The sequence below is a fragment of the Aquarana catesbeiana genome, linkage group LG04 (genome assembly GCF_042186555.1).
Source record: "Aquarana catesbeiana isolate 2022-GZ linkage group LG04, ASM4218655v1, whole genome shotgun sequence".
Classification (NCBI taxonomy): domain Eukaryota; kingdom Metazoa; phylum Chordata; class Amphibia; order Anura; family Ranidae; genus Aquarana; species Aquarana catesbeiana.
Window position 1 is genome coordinate 23715049 of NC_133327.1, and position 22764 is coordinate 23737812.

General features: G+C 43.3%; 1 protein-coding gene across 1 annotated transcript; it reads left to right on the forward strand.

Moving 5' to 3' along the window:
• The first annotated feature begins 1957 nt into the window (after positions 1–1957).
• LOC141141336 (extracellular calcium-sensing receptor-like) lies at positions 1958–22347 on the forward strand. Its single transcript, XM_073629007.1, has 6 exons — positions 1958–2201; positions 5433–5724; positions 10624–11445; positions 12445–12669; positions 17945–18068; positions 19942–22347. The coding sequence occupies exons 1-6, from the start codon at positions 1999–2001 to the stop codon at positions 20856–20858; spliced, it is 2583 nt and encodes an 860-aa protein (XP_073485108.1). The 5' UTR covers positions 1958–1998; the 3' UTR covers positions 20859–22347.
• The last annotated feature ends 417 nt before the right edge of the window (positions 22348–22764 follow it).

Consider the following 22764-nt stretch of genomic DNA (forward strand, 5'->3'; position numbering starts at 1 on the left):
CCCGGACTGACATGTGGAGACGGCGGCGGCTTCCCTTCTCATGCAATACTCCCAACGCACACCAGGATCTCCAAAATTGGGTCCAAAATTTTAATCACATAGTATCAAAAAAATAAATAGAAGCGACGTTTCGGAGCCACGCAGTACCCCTTCATCAGACATGTGACGTCACATGCCTGATGAAGGGGTCCTGCATGCCTTCGAAACGTCGCTTCTATTTATTTTTTTGATACTATGTGATTAAAATTTTGGACCCAATTTTGGAGATCCTGGTGTGCTGGTGACACTTCCTTCTCTGGCTTCCCCTCTCAGTCTCCTCCGTGTTCCGGCTCCGTCGGTCAGGCTTCCCATGTGTCTCCTATGCATCACGGCGCCAGTACATTGTTTCCGTCCTCCTCCTTTCGGCCAATTGGGAAACTGGTCTCTGATTGGTCGGGAGGAGAATCAGTATGACGATAGCGAATATTCATGTCACACAACTGGGTGGGCTCAGGGAGCATTGCTCTGCACCCCGAGCCCACCCTTTTGTGAAGCCTATTAGAGCCTCTGGCTCTAATCACGTGCTTAAAAAAAAAAACCCTCATTGGAATCCATGCATCCCGCGCCCTCCATGTAGACTAGGAGGCCGGACGCATGGATGGGGTGGGCGGTGCCCCTGTGCCCCTAATGGACGGGCCGTCACTGTATGTACAGTACCTGTATACTTACTGCGAAATGTGAGCTTGATGATTTTATCTTTATTTATTCAGCAACAATAAAAGGATTAACTTCACTAGGGTACGCGTTTCCTTTTTTCTTTTCTTTTTTTCCTATAGTTTGCTCTTCACCCATGGATCATTGGTAGCTGCAGGACCCTTTAGCTGTCAGTTGCTGTTATAATTTAAGAGTGGCTTTTTGGACTATGGAGTGACTTGTTTGGCATGGATTCAGCGCAACACTAACGTTTTGATTTTTGCTTGGGACAGGGTTAGAACCTAGGTTTTTGATGCTCTCTGTGCCCCAGTGTGCTAGCTATTCTTTCACTTCCTGACACGGTGGCAGAGTGTCACAATGGCAGGAATGGATGGATCTTTCTTAAATGGGAAGAAACACAAACACATCCCGTAGGACAAAATCACACGTATTTAGCAGATTGAGGAAATGTTAGAACATCTATCAGATTTTAGTTCTTTGTGTCTCCCCATCCTGGTGACACCAATTTTCCACTGTTTCTTGCTCTGTTGTCAAATCCCAAAAAATAAATTGCTGGTGGCACTCCATTAAAGTGTTTGTTACCCTAAAAAAAATGGATCCTGCACCTTTAAAGTATGAATAACAGTACAGAGCTTGTGCTGTATAATTTGGCCCCCTGTATCACCTGGCTGATCCTGCCTGGCTAAGCCCCCCCCCCTGTAAACTGACCACAGTTTATCGTCGCTGCTGAGCCCTTACACCATGGTCAGTTTATGTGCCTCCGTCATCCACAGCTAACTGCAGCTCTCCTGCTCAGGGCTCACGTGACCGGCTGGCTCTCTCCTCCTCTCCTCCTCTCCTCCCGACTGACATCAGTGGGGGATTCTCTGCCCCTCCCACTCTAGCTGCCAGATTGGGAGAGAGGAGAGGCAGCCGGTCACATGGGTGGCGCTATAAAATCAGGTATATTTTTAATAAGGCACATACACAGGGCACTTAGTGTTATAAAAACGCAAGGGGATTGCGTGATTATTACTAAGTGGGTTTACAACCACTTTAAACGTGAAGTGGTTTTATTGATCCAGACAAATCCAGCCAGACATGGAGCCCTCCCTGGGACCTCCTTCTCTGATGCATTTCACCCAAAGACTGGGCATACTCAAACAGACATTCTGACTCTTCTCCACTATCAAAAACTGAAAAAAAATAATAGTTTTGTTGAGAGATAATTTGCTTCATGTAAATCTCAGTCTTAACTTCTTGTCTAGGGCTTCCTTAAAGGAAATCACCCCTGGTCATTATAATGAGGACCAAGCCCCGGTATCTATGAAGACCCTCTTCTTCCTTCTGCTGCTCCTCCCCCTCTCAGCAGTACAAACACCCCCCGGGTGCAAGCTGAATGGATGGAACATGGACACCTTTACCCAGCCAGGTGATGCCATGGTCGGAGGAATTTTTTTGGTCTACTCTGGGTATGATTTCCCGCTGATGAACTTCCAAGAACCGCCTAAGCCATTTTCCTGTAAAGGGTAAGTGACAACAGTATCCTCCACAAAAACAGCAGTATAAAGCTAAGGCTTATGCCGCGTACACACGACCGGACTTTCCGGCAGAAAAAGGTCTGACGGAACAAATCCGTCGGACATTCCGATCGTGTGTGGGCTGCATCGGACCTTTTCTGTCGAAAAATCTGACGGACCTTAGAAAAAGAATGTTTCAAATCTTTCTGATGGACTTGATTTCTATCGTAAAAACCGTTTGTCCGTATGCTAGTCTGACGGACCTAAAACAACGCAAGGGCAGCTACTGGCTATTGAACTTCCTTTTGTAGTCCGGTTGTACGTCATCACGTTCGAAACGATCGGACTTTGGTGGGATCGTGTGTAGGCAAGTCCGTTTCGTCGGAACTCCGTCGAAAAGTCCTTCGGAGTTCAGTCCGACGAGAAGTCTGCTCGTCTGTATGCGGCATAAGGCTCTTGCATAATTACTTTCATCTTAAAGTGTATGTCAAGTAATAATTAAAAAAAAAAAAAACAACATATTTAGTAACTCTCATAAGTACAAGTTTTATTCCTTTGATTAAACATGCTGCAAGTACAGAAAAACACCTGCTTAGGGTCCAGAAATATTCTACCTTCCTCTTTGACATGACAACACAGCTCTGATTTCCTAAGTACGTGGAATCAACCCTGCAACACAGACCTCTCCAATCAAACACTGCGGTCACCCTCTGACTCTATTATACACTCACTAACCCACATCTTCAATCTCTCCTTCTTTTCACCCCCATACTTAAAAAGCCGTCCTTGGACCCTACTAATCTTGATAATCTACGCCCTATCTCCTTGCACCCCTTTTCCTTTAAACTCCTTGAACGCCTAGTCTACAACCAACTGAGTGACCACCTCATTAAGAATAACCTTCTTGGCTCCCTTCAGTCTGGATTTCTCCCTCAACACTCCACAGAAACTGCTCTTTTAAAACTCACAAATGACTTGCTAATAGCGATAATCAATGGACTCTATTCTGTACTCTTACTTCTGGACCTTTCAGCTGCCTTTGACCACCCCCTCCTCCTCAAAAAACTTTACTCCTTTGGTCTCCGTGACTGTGCTCTTCACTGGCTCTCATCCTACCTATGCCACCACACCTTCAGTGTCACATGCAATTCTACTTCCTCCGCTCCTCTTCCTTTCTCCGTCGGGGTCCCCCAAGGTTCTGTTCTTTGACCTCTCCTATTTTCAATCTACACCTCCTCCCTGGGTCACCTAATAGCCTCCCATTGTTTCAATAAAATTTCTATGCTGACAAATCTATCTTTCCACCCCTCAGCTTACTCCTTCAGTCTTCTCACGCATCACTGATTTACTAACAGGCATTTCTGTCTGGATGTCACACCACTTTCTCAAACTCAACTTGTCCAAAACCGAGCTCATAATATTTCCTCCCCCACATGCCTTTCCCCTGACTTCTCTGTCAAGAGCAATGGCACAACCATCCACCCTTCCCCGCATGCCAGGGTGCTAGGTGTTATCCTGGACTTGCCGCCTCAATCACCGCAACATCTCTAAAATACGTCCCTTCCTAACCAATGTGACAACAAAGCTCCTGATTCACTCCCTGTTATTCGCTCACCTTGACTACTGCAACTCCCTCCTCATTGGCTTACCTTTAAATAGGCTATCCCCCTTGAGTCCATCATGATTGCTGCTGCCAGGTTATCCACCTTACAAACTGCTCAGCATCTGATACCCCTCTCTGCCAATCCCTCCATTGGCTGGCACTCTCCCAATGAATTAAATTCAACATACTAACAATAAATTACAAAGCCATGCATAACTCTGCCCCCAGCTACATCACTAATCTAGTCTCTAAATACCAACCAAATCGTCCTCTTCATTCCTCCCAAGACCTCCTGCTATCTAGCTCCCTCGTTACCACCTCCCATACTCACCTCCAAGACTTCTCCCGAGCCTCTCCCATTCTCTGGAATTCCCTACCCCAATTTGTCCGACTATCTCCAACTCTATCCACTTTTAGGCAATCCCTGAAAACTTTTCTCTTCAGAGAAGCCTATCCTGCCTCTACCTAACACCTGTACTTTCATTTTCTTCATCAGCTCTTCCCCCACATTTATTACCTTTTGTATCACTTGACCCTCCCTCTTAGATTTTAAGCTCTCATGAGCAGGGCCCTCTGATTTCTCCTGTATTGAATTGTATTGTACCTGTACTGTCTGCCCTAGTGTTGGTGCTATATAAATCCTGTATAATAATAATATAAAAATCCTGAGAAAAATCTAAGGGATAGTGTTTCAGCGGAATGGCATAGATGTAATATAGAAAGATAATGTAATATAGGGTGATGACTTTCCAGAGGTGGAAAATGGTTATAGAAAGATAAAGATGCAATTTGGAGGGATAGTGTTCAGAGATGAGGACTGGTCATAGAAGGAAGGTGTAAGATTTGGTATGGAGGAATAGTGTCCCAGAAGTGAGGAATGGTCATAGAAGAAAGGTATAAAGTTTGATACAGTATAGAGGGATAGTGTTCCAGAAGTGGGGAATAGTCATAGAAGAAAGGTATACGTTTATTATAGAGGAATAGTGCTCCAGAGGTGAGGAATGCTCATAGAAGAAAGATATAAGATGTGACATAGAGGTATAGTGTTCGACAGGTGAGGAATAGTCATATAAGAAAGGTTTAAGGTTTGATATGGAGTGCTAATGTTCCAGAGGTGAGGAATGGTCATATAAGAAAGGTATAAGGTTTGATATAGAGGGATAGTGTTCAATAAGTGACAATGGTCATAGAAAAAAGGTATACAGTTTCATATCGAGGGATATTGTTCCAGAGGTGAGGAATGGTCATAGAAGGAAAGGTATACAGTTTGATATAGAAGGTCCATAGTTGATGAGCTCTCATAAGGTGTCAGAGAGTGGAATTCTAGAGGTGAACATTACAAAGGTGTAAAGCAGGGATCCTCAAACTACGGCCCTCCAGCTGTTGCAGAACTACACATCCCATGAGGCATTGTAAAACTCTGACATTCACAGACATGACTAGGCATGATGGGAATTGTATTTCCTGAACACCTGGAGGGCCGCAGTTTGAAGACCCCTGCTGTAAAGTGTCACAGAAGAGAAGGGATTTCCAGAGGAATGGGAAGCAACAAGAGCAATATCGCTAAATCACATAAATATAAGAGGGTTAAGAGAGCAAAGACATGACCTTATGTTTCCTCTCTGTGTCTTGCACAGGTTCCACATTCGTTATTACCGGGATGTTCTGGGCCTCAAGTTTGCAGTTGATGAAATTAACAATTCTCCAGACCTGCTGCCTAACATCACTCTTGGCTTCAGCCTCCTGGAGTCTTGTATGTCAGAGCTCCGGGCCATAGGAGGGGTTATGTCTCTTTTGTCAGGGGTAGGAAACCCTATACCTCATTACGACTGCCACAGGACCTCTGCCATGGTTGGGATAGTTGGAGATATGGCATCAGCTCTGTCTCTTCCCATTGCCAGGATCCTAGGAGTCCTTCATTATCCACAGGTATTCAACTTAAGTTGTAAACATAGAGTAAAGTTAAAAATAGATTTAAAAAGCAATATGTAGAATAAGCAATTTTTTTATACCCTCTTCTCTCGTAACTTTTTAATAACAGTTATATCAGGTCCCTTCCCTGGGACCTCTGTCCTCCATGTGCAGAATGGTCAAAGAAAGAAGTAGGGTGTGAAATATATTTATGGTGTTCCAGAAGAGGACAGTACTAGCAGAGTGGAAGGTGTGATATTGAGGGATAGTGTTCCAGAAGTGAAAAAAATCAGAGAAAGGTACAAGGGGTGATATAGAAGGATAGCTTTCTAAAAGTGAACAAAGTGAGGTATATGGTGTGATATAGAGGAATAGTGTTCCAGAGATGAGGAACATTCAGAGAAAAGTATGAGCAGTGATACAAAGGGAGAACTTTCCAGACTTAAGGAATGCTCAAAGAAAGGAATATGGTGTAATTAAAAGGAATAGTGTTCCAGAGGTGAGAAACATCAGAGAGTGGTAGAAGGTTTGAGAGGAATAAGGTTCCAAAGTTAATAACGGTCAAAGAAGGTTATGAGGTATGATATACAGTATATTGTCCAAAGTATTGAGATGCCTGCCTTTACACACACATGAACTTTAATGGCATCCCAGTCTTAGTCCATAGGGTTCAATATTAAACTGGCCCACCCTTTGCAGCTATAGAAGCTTCAATACTTCTGCGAAGGCTGTCCACAAGGTTTAGGAGTGTGTCTATGGGAATGTTTGACCATTCTTCCAGAAGTGCATTTATGAGGTCAGGCACTGATGTTGGATGAAAAGGCCTGGCTCGCAGTCTCCGCTCTAATTCATCCCAAAGGTGTTCTATCGGGTTGAGGTCAGGACTCTGTGCAAGCCAGACAAGTTCCTCCACCCCAAACTCGCTCATCCGTGTCTTTATGGACCTTGCTTTGCACACTGGTGCGCAGTCATTTTAGAACAGGAAGGGGCCATCCTCAAACTGTTCCCACAAAGTAGGGAGCATGAAATTGTCCAAAATGTCTTAGTATGCTGATGGTACACCTTAAGAGTTCCCTTCACTGGAACTAAGGGGCCAAGCCCAACCCCTAAAAAACACCCCCATACCTTAATCCCCCCTCCACCAAATGATTTAGACCAGTGCACAAAGCAAGGTCCATAAAGACATGGCAACAATACGGAAAGTGAGCGCTAGTCAAAGGTAAAAAAAGCAGCTAGCACTCATAAAGGTGAACATACAACCTACAAAAAGCAATCCAATAACAACCAAAATGCAGCACTAAAAAGAATATATCTAGTGAAATTCCAAAGTGAAAGAATAAAGTCCCAAATAAATCAGTCTTATTATGCAGGAAAAGTCTTGGGTAGGTTCCAGAAATCCACGGTGACAGTGTAGTGTGACAAAACACTCACCAGAAAGTGAAAATAAAATAGCCTTGAAAATCCAAAATATTGCACAGTGCTCCTTAGTGGTGGAATCCCTTCACCATTCTATGCACTCACCAGAAGTAAAGCCTTTAAGAGCCTTGGATCAAAATCCTGGAGCTTGGCATCATCCAATTCAGAGTGGTAGATATTTATTAAAACAAGTTGCTGCAGCACATAAAAACAGAACATGGCCAAAAAACAGAAACTTACAAAAGATGGCTATCGCCCCCAACACAAGGGCATGGCGGCAATGATGTCAGCGTGTCGGCCCCTCCCGTCGCATTTGCAAGCACGTTCTCAAGGGATCCGCCTATCTATATGGATAGGTTTTCCCCTATTATCTACCACTTGGAATGCAATGATGCCAAGCTCCAGGATATTGGTACAAGGCTCTTAAAGTGGAAGTCCATGCAAAAACTAAATTCCCCACATCTATAGACACCACTGATCTAACACTAACCTATCTATCCCTGTAAAGAAAAAATGAGTATACATACCTTTTTGGAAGCTGCTCCGACCCCATCTGACCGGATCCCCCGCTGAGCTGTCAGCCGCGGCTTTTCTGTGTAGGCGGGTGCAGAGGACACAGGCGACAACAGAAGCTCCATAGTAAGTCTATGAAAGACATCACTTCACATTCAATTTACAGCCGTTGTTCATCGTGTCCTCTGCAGAGCTTCCGCCGCTGGAGATCGGGTCGGGTCGAGCTCAAAAAAGGTATGTATACTCATTTTTTCTTTACAGGGATAGATGGGTTAGTGTTAGATCGGTGGTGTCTATAGATGCAGGGATTTTAGCTTTTGCATGGACTTCCACTTTAAAGGCTTTACTTCTGGTGAGTGCATAGAATGGTGAAGGGATTCCACCACTAAGGAGCACTGTGGAATATTTTGGATTTTCAAGGCTATTTTATTTTCACTTTCTGGTGAGTGTTTTGGCACACTACACTGTCACAGTGGATTTCTGAAACCTAGCCAAGACTTTTTCTGCATAATAGGACTGATTTATTTGGGACTTTATTCTTCCATAAAGATAAGAATGAGCGAGTTTGGGGTGGATAAACTTGACTGACCTGAACCCGATAGAACACCTTTGGGATGAATTAGAGTGGAGACTGCGAGCCAGGCCTTCTCATCCAACATCAGTGCCTGACCTCACAAATGCGCTTCTGGAGGAATGGTCAAACATTCCCATAGACACACTCCAAAACCTTGTGGACAGCCTTCCCAGAAGAGTTGAAGCTGTTATAGCTGCAAAGGGTGGGCCAACTCAATATTGAACCCTACGGACTAAGACTGGGATGCCATTAAAGTTCATGTGCGTGTAAAGGCAGGTGTCCCAATACTTTGGGCAATATAGTGTGTATCATTTGGATAGTGTTTTAGAGGTGGAGGAACGTTCAGAGAAAAATACAAGCGAGATATAGAGGAATAGCGTTCCAAAGGAGAGGAATAGTCATAGAAGGAAGGTATAAGATGTGATATAGAGTGATAGTGTTCCAAAAGTGGGGAATAGTCATAGAAGAAAGGTATAAGTTTAATATAGAGGAATAGTGCTCCAGAGGTGAGGAATGCTCATAGAAGGAAGGTATAATATGTGACATAGAGGGATAGTGTTCGTCAGGCGAGGAATAGTCATATAAGAAAGGTATGCAGTTTGGAATCAAGGAATATTTTTCCAGACGGGAGAAATGGTCATAGAAGATAAATATAAGGTTTGATATAGAGGGATAGTTCTACAGAGGTTAGGAATGGTTATAGAAGAAAGGTATAAGGTACTCCAGAGCCTCCCCCATCCTCTGGAACTCTCTACCTCAATCTGTATGACTATCTTCTACTCTGTCCCCCCCCCCCCACCTAACAACTGCACATTAATTTTCTCCATCAGTCCATGCCCCACAGTTAATACCTCTTGTATCCCTTGACCCTCACTAACGAGCAGGGCTATCTGCTTCCTACTTAATAAATTGTATTGTAATTGTACTGTCTACCCTCATGTTGTAAAGCGCTGCGTAAACTGTCAGCGCTATATAAATCCTGTATAATAATAGGGTTTGATATAGAGCAGTGGTCCCCCCCAGCGAGGGGCTGAATTCCTCCCAATGACACCAACGATGGGACACAATCCCACCTAATGACAAAATGAAACCAACAATCGGGCCTAATGACACCAATGATGGGGCACAATTTCTCCTAATGACCCAATGACACAAATAATTGGACCTAATGACACCAATGATGGGGCTCAATTCCTCTCAGACACCAATGACGGGTCACTATTCCACACACTGACACCATCGATTGGGGCATCGTTTTTCCCTTGAATACCAGTAGGGCACAACTCCTCCCAATTACACCAACAACGGGGTACAATTCCTCCCAATGACACCAACAATTGGGCTCAATGACACCAATGATGGGGCATGAATCCTCCCAGTGACACTAATAATAGGGCACAATCCCTCCCACTGACACCAACAATGAGGCACAATTCCTCCCACTGACACATAGGTGGGGCATTGTTCATATATGTAAGCTAAAAATACAAGTAATTTGGTAATTTGAGTAATGTTTTATGCCCTCTTCCCTCCTAGTTATATCAGGTCTGTCCTCTGAAGTCTTGGTGACTGTAAAGCTTTAGTTATGTTGACTTTAACACACAAGCCCAAGGAAAGTCAGAAGCAGATTCCAGTCACTTGGACCATAAATAAATGCATCACTGCCAATTTTAATTGTTTTCATAGTGGGATCATTCAGTGGATTACAATTTTAAAAGGTTTAGCATTGATTGGAGTCAAGAACATATGGCTCAATACTGTTGGATTTGACACCCAATAAAGTTGACACTTTTACAAGGATGGTCGGCTAATGCTTTGCCAAAATGTTTTGGCCGCATGACTTTTTGTGTCCCAAAAGCTAACAATGTTCATGGAATATTTTAAAGCCCATTTTCATCAGGGGTCACCAAACTTTCCAAACAAAGGGCCCGACTACTGTCCTTTAGAGGGCCAGACTAGGGCCTGTGGGAGTAGAAAATGTCCTGGCATCCAGTGGGATTAAACAATGCCCTGTCTTTGGTGTCAGTGGGGGGACTAGTGCCCCATCGTTGGTGTCAGTGGAAGAAATAGTGTCCCATTGTTGGTGTCAATGGAAAGAATTTTGCCCCATCATTGGTGTCAATGGGAGGAAGTGTACCCTTTTGATGGTGTCAGTGGGAGGAGTAGTGCGCCATTGTGGGTGTCATTGGAAAGAAAAGTGCCCGATGGTTGGTTTTAGTGGATGGACTCGTGCCCAGATGGTCTACTCTACAGCTTTAGAAATTCACCCACTACCAGAGGAAGAAAAGGGCAAGGAGAACACGTGATGTCACTGGACTGGCCCAAAGATTGCTGAAAAAAACATTCAAAGCTTTAATAAACGATTCAGTCGGTCATAAAATCTACTTTAATGACTCTGCATTCTTACCTTACAGATCAGCCATGGGGCCTCTTCATCATCCTTGAGCGACAAGGTGAACTTTCCATCTTTCATGCGCACAGTTTCCAGTAACATGTTTCAAAACATTGCCCTCTCACGACTTGTTAACCTGTTTGGTTGGACTTGGGTTGGAATGCTAATAGTGGACAATGATGTGGGTGAGCAGGGTGGGAGGGTGATCAGGGCTGAGATAGAGAAAAGTGGAAGCTGTGTGGCCTTTGTTGAAAAAATCCACCTGAGCTACTCCAGGAAACAAGTCCTGAGGGTGGTGGGAATCGTAAAACAAAGTTCAGCCAACGTAATTATCCTCCACAGCACCGAGCCTCATGTGATGGCGTTGCTCGATGCCTTGTTTGATGATGGTGTGATTGGGAAGATTTTCATTTCTTCTGTTTCCTTTACAATCACTCCTGGCCTTTTCTCCAGGAAGGCATGGAAAGTTCTTAACGGGACTGTAGGCCTAATGCCCAAAACAAGACCTATGCCAGGCTTTGAGTCCTTCCTTCAAAATCTACATCCAGCTTCAAACTCTACGTTTCCCTTCATTAAACCCTTCTGGGAAACAGCATTTCACTGCAGCTGGTCTGGGGAAGGAACAATGGAAGGTAAAGAAAGGTCTACAAGTGGTGGGTCACCATGCACTGAAGATGGAACTCTGAGGATGAAAATCCCAGAATTATTTGAAATCTATGACCTGAGCTACACATATCACGTCTACCTGGCTATATATGCCTATGCCCATGCTCTTCACGCGCTGCTCAAGTGCCAACCAGCAAACCGTATTTGTGCTGATGTCAGTGGTACCCAGCCCTGGCAGGTAAAACTAATGAGACAATGTCCTAACATCAACATAGATAACAGAGCAGGTAGACAGTAAAGATGAAGGCATACTCAAATGCTAGGCTTATCAAGTTTTGCAAACAAAATTTAGGCTGTGGCCTTTGTAATCTTATGGAGTAGTGATCCAAAAAACATAAAGGATCAGTTGACATATCAGCTTGTGGTAGGTGTTGGAGTGTTCAACTACCCAATGATTTCTTACATTTCTCAGGAGGTCAGTGGTGGGATCTCTGTACACCTGCTTTATGATGCAGCCCTATTCCTGGACTTATTTACATTATGAAGAATGCAACTGGACCTTTGCTCCCTGGGTGGAAGCAGTGGTCTCTCTGCAGCAGTATACACATGTTTTGAGGCAGAGCTAGAGTTCTCCATTCAGTAAAGCTTGTGCTCCCTGCTTTTTGGAGATCTCAACACTAATGAAGCAGGGGATGTCAGAGCTCTGCAGAGAGACTTCCACACAAAGAGCAAGCATCCTTCTCTACAGCACACTGAAGGGGGACAGACATTTCTACTCTAAAGAAAAGCAACTGTAAGATTTGCACACCTTTTGTTTTGATGTATCTGGAATGTAAAAAAAAAAAAAATTAAAGTCAGCAACTACAAATACTGTAGCTGTGGACTTTAAATAAAACACTTAGAACACTTACCTGTCCAAGGATCCAACGATGTCCTCACCCAAGCTGATTCCTTGGGCTTTTCTATAACCATTGTATATGGAAATACACTTTATTCATAGAAGTAGTTTAGAAGATTTAGACAGGCATGTTTAGTATATGTAGCGTGAATTTTTCATGAATGCTCCATGAATTGCTAGACACATGGAACCACATACCAATCGATGAGTCATATGCAGCCTAGCTCTAATGGTCCTCAACACAATCCAGATATAATGAATTCTTCAAGAGTTCCAATGACTTTGAGAACCTCATAGAACAGAAGAACATTTACATTTTTTTCTTTGATGGATCCACAGGTCCTGCATTCTCTACAGAAAACCCCTTTCCGCTCCCCATCTGGGGACACCATCACTTTTGACGCCAATGGAGATGTTTCTGCATCGTATGACATTGTGACCATCCAGATTCTTAAAGAAGAATTCCAAATGCTGACTGTTGGATCATTTAACCCTGAGGCAAAGTCAGGTCATGTGATCGATATTAACACTAGCAACATTCTGTGGAATGAGCAATTTTCCCAGGTAAGAATTAATAATACTCACTGACCTCTGGAAAATAATGCTGGAGCAGGTCAGAAGTGTCCCTTTAAAGCATATCCAGAGCTAGAACTTTTTATTTAAATTTTGGACAGAGTATAGAGTATTTATTAGCAATATCAGGTTTTTTCTCTACTTTCTTTTTTCTGTGTCCGGTTAGGAAAATTTTTCTTCAAGTCTCTCTCTAGATATACTGCAGGAGGTGAGAGGAAATGTCTCCAAAATGAGGGGAAAACCCCTCTTAGCCAGTTAGTGCCACAGGTGTCTTCATTGGAAGATGTCACCTCCGGTTGTGTTGACAGCTATAAAATTTTGGATTTCCCCACACTTTCAGTCCCAGTAACAATTGTCACCAGGACAAAGACAGAGGCCAAATCTCTCCTGAGGATGACAGACAGCAATAAAAAGGTTGTAACTCTTCTCTATTCTATAAAAAAAAAAAACATAAGAAAGTTTTGGCTTTAGATACATTTTGAGAAACATTCTTGTTCTTGGATTGCTGGTCTTTATTCGAGTTCCAATGTCTGTGAAGGTTCTCACTTCTCCAGGTCATGGTATATCTAGTAAATGTTAATCAACTGGACTTGTTGAAGATATTTTGTAGCTTCTCCAATCCACCTCTTGAAGCAGTGGCTTGGAGAAGCTATGAACACCTTCAACATTGCAGAAGACATCCATTTGAATGTGACTAACTACTATGAGGGTTCCAGTGCTTGTTTCATTTTCCCAGTCAGATAAGTCTTTCCTAGGTGGGCTGTTAAGAGCACCTTCTTGGCATTCTGCTAGGTCAAGAGGTTCCTCAGGACTTCTACGGCAAACCCATCAAATAACAAGGGTCTCAAATATCTCTGTTTACCAGACAAAACCACTGGTTACAAGTTGTGCTTTCCACCACTAGTAAAAAAAATAGATGGGATTGTATTAGCTCTAATTTATTACCACCAAAGCTATGAACAAAATGTGAATATATTAGACATGATACAAGAGATGGTCAGAGGCTGCAGACATGATACAAGAGATCAATGCAGCCTCACCAGTGCCCATCAATGCAGCCTCACTGTGCCCATCTGCAGCCTGATCAGTGCCCATTAATGCAGCCTCACTGTGCCATCAATGCAGCCTCACTGTGCCCATTTCAGCCTTATCAGTGCCCATCAATGCGGCCTCTCTGTGACCATCAATGCAGCCTTACTGTGCTATCAATGCAGTCTCACTGTGCCCATCTGCAGTCTCACTGTGCCCATTTCATCCTCATCAATGCACATCAATGCAGCCTCACTGTGCATCAATGCAGCCTCACTGTGCCCATCTGCAGTCTTACTGTGCCCATCTGCAGTCTTACTGTGCCCATCTGCAGCCTTACTGTGCCCACTTTTTTTTCGTGGGATTCAAGATTCAAATGTATACAAATTTTTTTATTTTTTTTTTAATTTTCAAACTTCCATAAGACCGTTCAAATGGAATTCTACTGGTGTATGGCCAGCCCAATGTCCTTAAAGCTTAAAACTCACAGCCCAGCACATCCATAATGGTGAAAATGGGCCTTTCAATAAACTATAGTGGCAGTTGTATATGTACAATAGTTGCCTAACTCACAAGGAAACTCCATTAGGGCCAATTGCAGGCTTTGACCTTAACCCCCCCCCCCCCCCCCCCCACATGTATTTTATACTTTTTGTTTTCAATATTTACCTCTTCCAAATGTTTTAAGGCCGGTATATGACGTGCAGGGTCCACTAGGTGCCTTCAGGTATAGGAAGGCATGAGACTTCCATCCATGATGCAATGCTCCTCTCCACCCCAACCATTTTACACTTACGTTTTCAGTGATCCTCTGCCACTACTACCTCCATCATGGCCACCATTAAAATACCCACCATGGGCTGGTGTTGGAGCTCAAAGGGAGAGGTGACCTTACTCTGTCATGTGACAGTGCTTAGATCTAGTGATCATCCACTAGGCCAAAGTACTGTTTTAGGGGTTGAGAGGTGGGCTTTAGTGAGCTTTCCTTAGGACACACTTACCTATGTACAAAGGTGAATTTACCTTTAAAAGACATTCATCAGATTTTATTAAAGGAAACCTGTTCCCAAATTGGCATAGTGACATGTTCACTTTAACCACTTCAGCCCCGGAAGAATTTACCCCCTTCCTGACCAGAGCACTTTTTGCGATATGGCACTGCGACGCTTTAACTGACAATTGCGCGGTTGTGCAATGTTGCACCCAAACAAAATTGACGTCTTTTTTCCCCAGAAATAGAGCTTTCTTTTGGTGGTATTTGATCACCTCTTTTTTATTTTTTGCGCTATAAACAAAAAAGAGCGACAATTTTGAAAAAAGAGCAATATTTTTTACTTTTTGCTATAATAAATATCCCTAAAAAATATATAAAAAAACAAATTTCTTTCTCAGTTTAGGCCGATATGTATTCTTCTACATATTTTGGTAAAAAAAAAAATCGCAATAAGCGTATATTGATTGGTTTGCGCAAAAGTTATAGTGTCTACAAAATAGGGAATAGATTTATGGCATTTTTATTTATTTTTTTTTAGTAATGGCGGTGATCTGTGATTTTTATCATGACTGCGACATTATGGCGGACACATCGGACACTTCTGACACCATTTTGGGACCATTGTCATTTATACAGCGATCAGTGCTATAAAAATGCACTGATTACTGTGTAAATGACACTGGCAGGGAAGGGGTTAAACACTAGGGGGCGATCAAGGGGTTAAGTGTGTCCTAGGGAGTGATTCTAACTGTGGGGGGGATGGGCTTACTACAACATGACAGAGATCACTGCTCCCGATGACAGGGAGCAGTAGCTCCCTGTCATGGTGCTAGGCAGAACAGGGAAATGCCTTGTTTGCATCTCCCCGTTCTGTCGCTCCGTGTCACGATCGCTGGCCCCCAGCAGACATCGAGTCCGAGGAACCCCCGGGCACGGTCACGGAGTACGCTGCGGGCGCGCGTGCCCACTAAGCCGCATCTTAAAGGGGACATACAGGTACGCCCATTTGCGCAGCCCTGCCATTGCGCCGACATACATTGTTGTGCGCTGGTTGGCAAGAGGTTAATAATGCTTAATTACTCCAGACATTTTCAAGCACTGCAGGTGTGAATGCCCTTCAGAATTAATAATATATTATATTCAGAAATTCATAGTATAGTCTAGTCACCAGACCATTAACTTCAACAAAAATTCTTTCTTCTGGTTACATGTGCATTTAACATATTTTATGCATTTAATTTACCTTTTAAACCTATAGACATCCAAAAGCTCTGAGACTACTGAGCACCACCATAATGGATGCGATGTTAGCAACCTCTGCACATTCGGTGCCGTTACTTGAGTAGCACTCTATATCAGTCTTTTCTCAATCGTTTTACTCTAGAGGAACCTTTAACATAATTCTAAGGGTACCCCTGCTAAGATTAGTCCATTAGGAATCATCAGGAGAATACCCCTTCCATTTGTGGTCAGAGGGCAGAATGCTCCTTACATTGGCAGACAGTAGAAAGAATTCTCCTTACATTGATAGTCAGTGGGTGGAATGCTCCTAAAGTTGCTGGTCTTTAAGAAGAATATCCTTTACACTGATTGTCAGTGGGATGAATGCTGCTTGAGGAGACCTCTGACCCTCAGGAGAAGACCTTAGGATACCCCTGACCCTCAAGCTGAGATTTTAGAGGACGTCTGACCAACAGGTTTTGACTTTAGGAGACCTATAACCCTCAAACTAAGCCTTTAAGTGACCTCTGACCCTCAAGAGGAGACTTTAGAGGGTTCTTTACTGTAAAAGTGGCAAGGATGTGGAATTCCCTTCCACAGGCAGCGGTCTCAGCGGGGAGCATTGATAGCTTCAAGAAACTATTAGATAAGCACCTGAATGACCGCAACATACAGGGATATATAATGTAATACTGACACATAACCAAACACATAGGTTGGACTTGATGGACTTGTGTATTTTTTCAACCTCACCTACTATGTAACTTTAGGGACCTTGGATCCTCAAGCTGGAACTTTAGAGATCTCTGACCCTCAGCTTAAAAGATCATTGGTGTCAAGCTACTGGTGCTGCCACAAGGCTTTGGACCTGCAACTATACAGGCACCGGCACATGGAAGGCCAATTAGCCCTCAAACTGAGCCTTTATGTGACCTATGACCCTCAAGAGGAGACTTTAGGGGACCTTGGATCCTCAAGCTAGGACTTTAGGGAACCTCGGATCCTCAAGTTGAGACCTCTGACCCTTAAGCAGACCACATTGGTGGTCAGTGGGAAGACTGTCCCTTACATTAATGATCAGTGGGAAGAATGTTTCTTACATTGGTGGTCTGTGGGAGGAATGCTCCTTACATTGGTGGTTAGTGGGATGAATGCTCCTAATGTTGCTAATCTTTAAGAAAAATGCCCCTTACATCGATGGTCAGTGGGATGAATGCTGCTTACATTGGTGGTTAGTGAGAAAAACCCTCAAAATGAGGCTAGAGGAGACCTCTGATCCTTTAGAAGGAGACCTTATGTACCCCTGACCCTCAAGCTGAGATTTTAGGAGACCTCTGACCATCAAGTTTTGACTTTAGGAGACCTATGACACTCAAACTGAGCCTTTAAGTGACCTCTGACCCTTAAGAGGAGACTTTAGGGACCTTGGATCTCTGACCCTCAGCTAAAAAGATCATTGGTGTCAAGCTACTGGTGCTGCCACAAGGCTTTGGACATGCAACTATACAGGCACCAGCACATGGAAGGCCAATTAGCCCTCAAACTGAGCCTTTATGTGACCTCTGACCCTCAAGAGGAGACTTTAGGGGACCTTGGATCCTCAAGCTAGGACTTTAGGGAACCTCGGATCCTCAAGTTGAGAATTTAGGAAACCTCTGACCTGTTCCATGAAAATGAAGGGAAAGGCAGAGGAGCTGGGCCAGCACAAATAGTAATTAGACACTCCCAGAAGAGACGAGGGCTGATGTGCTAGATGATGTGCAAGGAGGAAGGGTGCTGTGCTAGAGAATTGGCTCTCCAGGGGCCAATTTTTTTTAGCAAGTTTAAAGGCATGGTGAATACAAAATCATTTATCGAAAGCAAAAACACTGCAGGTACACTTGACATTCATATGGTTTAAGCTAGAGATGTACCCAATAAATCACTTGGTAAATATCCTCTGGGGATATATGTGCAGATCACCCAAGGTCTCTAACACCTCTATCAGTAATTTAGTCTATGTGGTGTTTTCCATGTCTGCAGGTCCCCCCCTCATATTGCAGTGACAGTTGTCCTCCCGGATACAGGAGGGTCACCAGACAGGGACAACCATCCTGCTGCTTCGACTGTGTCTTGTGTTCTGCAGGAGACATTTCAAACAGGACTGGTGAGTTCACTTTTAAAAATGTTTTATCATTAGATAAGGAACAAGTCTGTGAGGGTATTTATGGCTTTATTTTCAGCAGAACATTAAAAAAAAAGAACAAAAAATAGAATGCCCATACAGTAGTAGATTTTCATACAAATGTTCTTATACCAGTACCTGTAGGGGATACCTACAGTGACTTGGCAAATGTCATTCAATAGTACTTCAAAATGTAATTTACTTTTAACATTCGATTTTGGAGTGAATAACAATTTTTTACGGGAAATTGCATACACTGATTTATTTTTGTTTGTTCGAAAAAAAAAATTCCATCCTGTTCTTCCGATTCTTTTCATTACAACAGTTAAAAACAATCATCAAATTTATCCTATTAACTATTAGAAAATAAAAAGAATGTTCTAAAATCAATTTTGTTAAACAAAATTCTACTCGTGAATGGCCGGCTTTAGAGTCAATGTAAATGGTATAATAAGATCAATCTATTAGAAATGCTATTATAGCTGACATCTGGTTTTTAAATCCATCTTGTTAAAGTAACCGTCGAATAAAGAAAAAACTCCTTCATCTTGGATAGATGTTGGATGTCCACTATAGAATTGTTCAGGCTTCATGACATTTTTTCTAATACTCACTTAAAATCTGATTTAAAATTTAAAGGGGACCTATGGTTCAAATACAATTTAACTGTATTTTAAACAAGATGAAAAAACCTAGTAAAGCAGATTAAAGGAAATGACAAATGTCAAACTTCCATTGCATTGGTCATGTGATTTCTGCTAATAGGTTTGGTCATTAGTGCTCATCTTTTTAAGCTCAAGACGCCAAGCTGGAAACATTTTCAGGATTCTATGCACACTACATGGCTTAAGATTTTTGGTCATGTGGCCGTCATGATCTATATCAGTTTGTTGGGCACCCACTACCAAAACCATGATCATTAAAATAGGGTTCAGGGAGTCAACAGTGCACATGTTGCACGGTGGACCCTTGCTTTCAAAGGGGAAGTACTGATCTCTCTGCAGAGGTCTGACACGCACCCTATAGCTCGCCAATCAGCGTGAAGCATGACCTTTTCTGATTGCAGAGCTAGAGATCTGACTTGGATGGGGACCCCTGTATGTGCTCACTGCTTCCATACAGAGAGCAAGGGTCCCACTCTGAAAAATGCTGGCAGGGGACAGGATTTTCTACTAAGGCTGTGGGTGAAGGAAAACCAACTAAGATTTGCACACCTTTTCTTTTGACGCACCAGTAATGTATTTAGGCAATTTAAACTGAGGGTTTAGAAGGACTTTATCTGCAGGGAAACCACAAGCAATACTTGTGACTAGTCCTTTGCCTTCCGTCTGTCTTTTTTGGGTACAGATTCCAGAGTTTTGTTCCTCTTTTAGTAATGACAAAGTTATTACCAAATAAATAGGCCCAGAAATGTAAAATTTCTCTGATCTATAAGGTGCAAGAGCTGAAGTGATTAAACCTAGTAGGGTGACTGCTGACTTGAGACACATAGAGATGGGTGCACAGACCATCAGATACATTGCCAGTGCCTCAAAATCCAAGGCATTCTATCATACAGAATAGCCTCAACTACTATCCCACCTCTAGCACATGAATATTGGTCATTAACTACTGTATAATGGCCATCCTAAGTAAACAAAAGTAAAATGGCAGAGGTAGGAGTGTCTATGCCACAGCTCAACTCCCAAAGTCACTATTTACATATTAGAGCACCCAAGGCTTTGAGGAACCTGCATACTGCAAGGAAATTATTTCAAGGGTTTAGTGTGCAAACTGAGCACAGAAAGAGATGGATGTTTATGTATGTGAATAAGCCCAAAAAAGTATGGGAACAGTAAAATGTGTTTCATTCCAGATGCTGCTGAATGTCTCCGATGCCCAGGAGATCAATGGTCAAATGAAGAACGGAACAGATGCATCCCGAAGATTATAGAGTTCCTTTCTTATCAAGAACCACTGGGAATTATACTAGTACTGATAGCCACTGGGTCCTCCATCCTGGCACTTTGCATCCTATTGATATTTATTAGGTTCAAAGACACGCCTGTGATTAAAGCCACCAACAGGGAATTGAGTTACATCCTGCTGGTGTCACTCATTATCTGCTTCCTCTGCTGTCTGGTGTTTATTGGTAAACCATCCACTGTCACCTGCCTCCTAAGACAAACCATCTTTAGTGTCATCTTCTCTGTTAGTATCTCCTCAGTACTGGCTAAGACAATCATGGTGATCCTGGCCTTCAAAGCTACCCAGCTGAACAGCCCATTAAGGAAATGGCTGGGTCCCACCATTCCTCGTATTGTTGTAGGACTTTGTTCGGTTTTACAGATTGCTATATGTTCAGTGTGGCTTAATAGGTCACCTCCGTTTCCAACTATGAACACTGAAACAGAAAACAATAAAATAATTCTTGAGTGCAATGAAGGTCAGAAAGTGTTTCACTACATGTCTCTGGGGTTCATGGGCTTCTTGGCAATGATAAGCTTTCTAGTGGCTTTCCTGGCAAGAAACCTACCTGGAAGCTTCAATGAGGCCAAATTGATCACCTTCAGTATGCTGGTCTTCTGTTGTGTCTGGATCTCCTTCATCCCGGCCTATCTTAGCACCAGTGGCAAGTACACAGTGGCTGTTCAGATATTTGCTATCTTGGCTTCAAGTGCTGGACTGCTAAGCTTCATCTTTCTTCCCAAATGTTGCATTATCCTACTGAGACCAGAAAGGAACAGCCGACAGTCGATCAGTGTAAAATATTCTAGACATCAAAGATTATAGATGACAACAAAGATTTAGCAGGTGCTGTATCATACTGCTGGAAGTGCATCATGTTTCAATCTTACAGGCTGACAAGTTTCGATCCACCAGTAGACTACCTACACACTTTTAAACCAGAAACAATTGGTTCGTGGAACAAGCAACCATACCAAGGAGTACTGCGTATCAAGGATGTACCACTGGCTGGAGGTAGTGCAATATGCGTTTGAGGTACTAGGCCGCCCTGCTGCACTTGTCATGTGGAGAGGGGGGATTTGTGGTTCAGAAGTTGATTTTTAATAAAAGGAATCTGACCTGGATCAAAGGACTACCAAACACCCACTGTAGATGTTACTGATAAAATCAGTACATTTATTTTATACATGTTTAACTAAAATAAACAATTTCCTCTGTTATTCTCACGTTTGCTAGTGCTACTGTCAACACGTATGCCTTATGGCACCTCTTCTCCTTCCCGATTCCCTTTGCCATGAAATCAACTGACCCCCTCACATCCAAATAGAGCTAAATTTTGGAAGAGAACTCTGTACCTTCTGTCTCAACATTTGGCCCTATCCTCACAGCCTTGTGTCTCTAAAGCACCCCAAAACACATTAAATCAGGGGTCTCAAACTGACAGCCCACCAGCTGTTGCAGAACTACAAAAGTCCCATGATGCATTGCAAAGCTGACAGTTACAAGAATGACCACAGGCAGAGGCATGATGGGACTTGTAGTTCCGCAACAGCTTGAGGGCCGTCAGTTTGAGACCCCTGCATTAAATGCTACGCTGGGAAAAACAGCAGAAAGTTTACTTCATCATAGTTTTGGAGAAATTATATAAAATTTTTCTTTGCTCATACCTCATTCCCTCACAGATCACGTTTGCGCCATAATATCCCCCTTGCTTTTGTAACTGTGGACAGGAAGGAACAATGTTCCATGTTGGTGGTGGTGCACCAAGATACTAAGACTATGGATCAGAGTTTACTTATGAATATAGACAGCGCTGGTTCGTAGTCTGCGCAGACATAGTAGAAGTTTTACTAGGCAAACCAAAAATTTCTCAAACACTAGGCTAAATTAGCTTTATATTAATTTCTAATAAACAAATAAACCACCCTGAAACAGTGGCGACTAGTGGTTCTATTTTTTGGGGGGGCACCAAACAACCACCCGACTCCCCCCCCAGGCAGCTGGTGGCAGCACTACCCCCCCCCCACTCTGTCTGCCGATCGGTACAGCACTTACCCCATCTAGGTGGCGGGCTGCGGCTCCGGGGTCCTCTGCTCCAGCACGGTGGACCCGATCTAGGTGGCGGGTGATGGGCGGCGGGCTGTGACGTTCTCATCTCCAGCACGGAGGCTTTCGCGGTGCCTCTCCTCTCTCCTCCTCATAGGTGCTAATGTTCAATAGAATCTCCTGATGTTTTTGGCCAATCGGGAAATGGGTCTAATGACCCACTTTCTGATTGGCGGGGAGGAGAGTTAGCGTGAAAATAGCGAATATTCATCTGCTGTTGTAACACAACTGGGTGGGCTCGGGGCGCAGTGCCCTGCACCCTGAGCCCACCCTTTTTTGTAGCCTATTAGAGCCTCTGGCTCTAATCATGTGCTTCAACCCCCCCCCCCCAATTGGAATCCATAGCCCTGTATGTAGATCGGCGGCCAGATGCATGGATAGCAGGGGCGGGGGGGGGGGGGGTGCCACTGCTCTGAAATCTCCTTTACTGGATATTTTGGAAGGTAAAAACTCACTTACATTGAACCTTGATCAATAAAAAAACCTGATGACTATTACACTGGATACCATGAAAAGGTTCTCAGATTTAGCTTATTCCTAACCTAAACCCAATACTCAACAGCGCAAAAAGGAAATGGCTGGGTCCCACCATTCCTCGTAATGTTTTAGGACTTTGCTCAGTTTT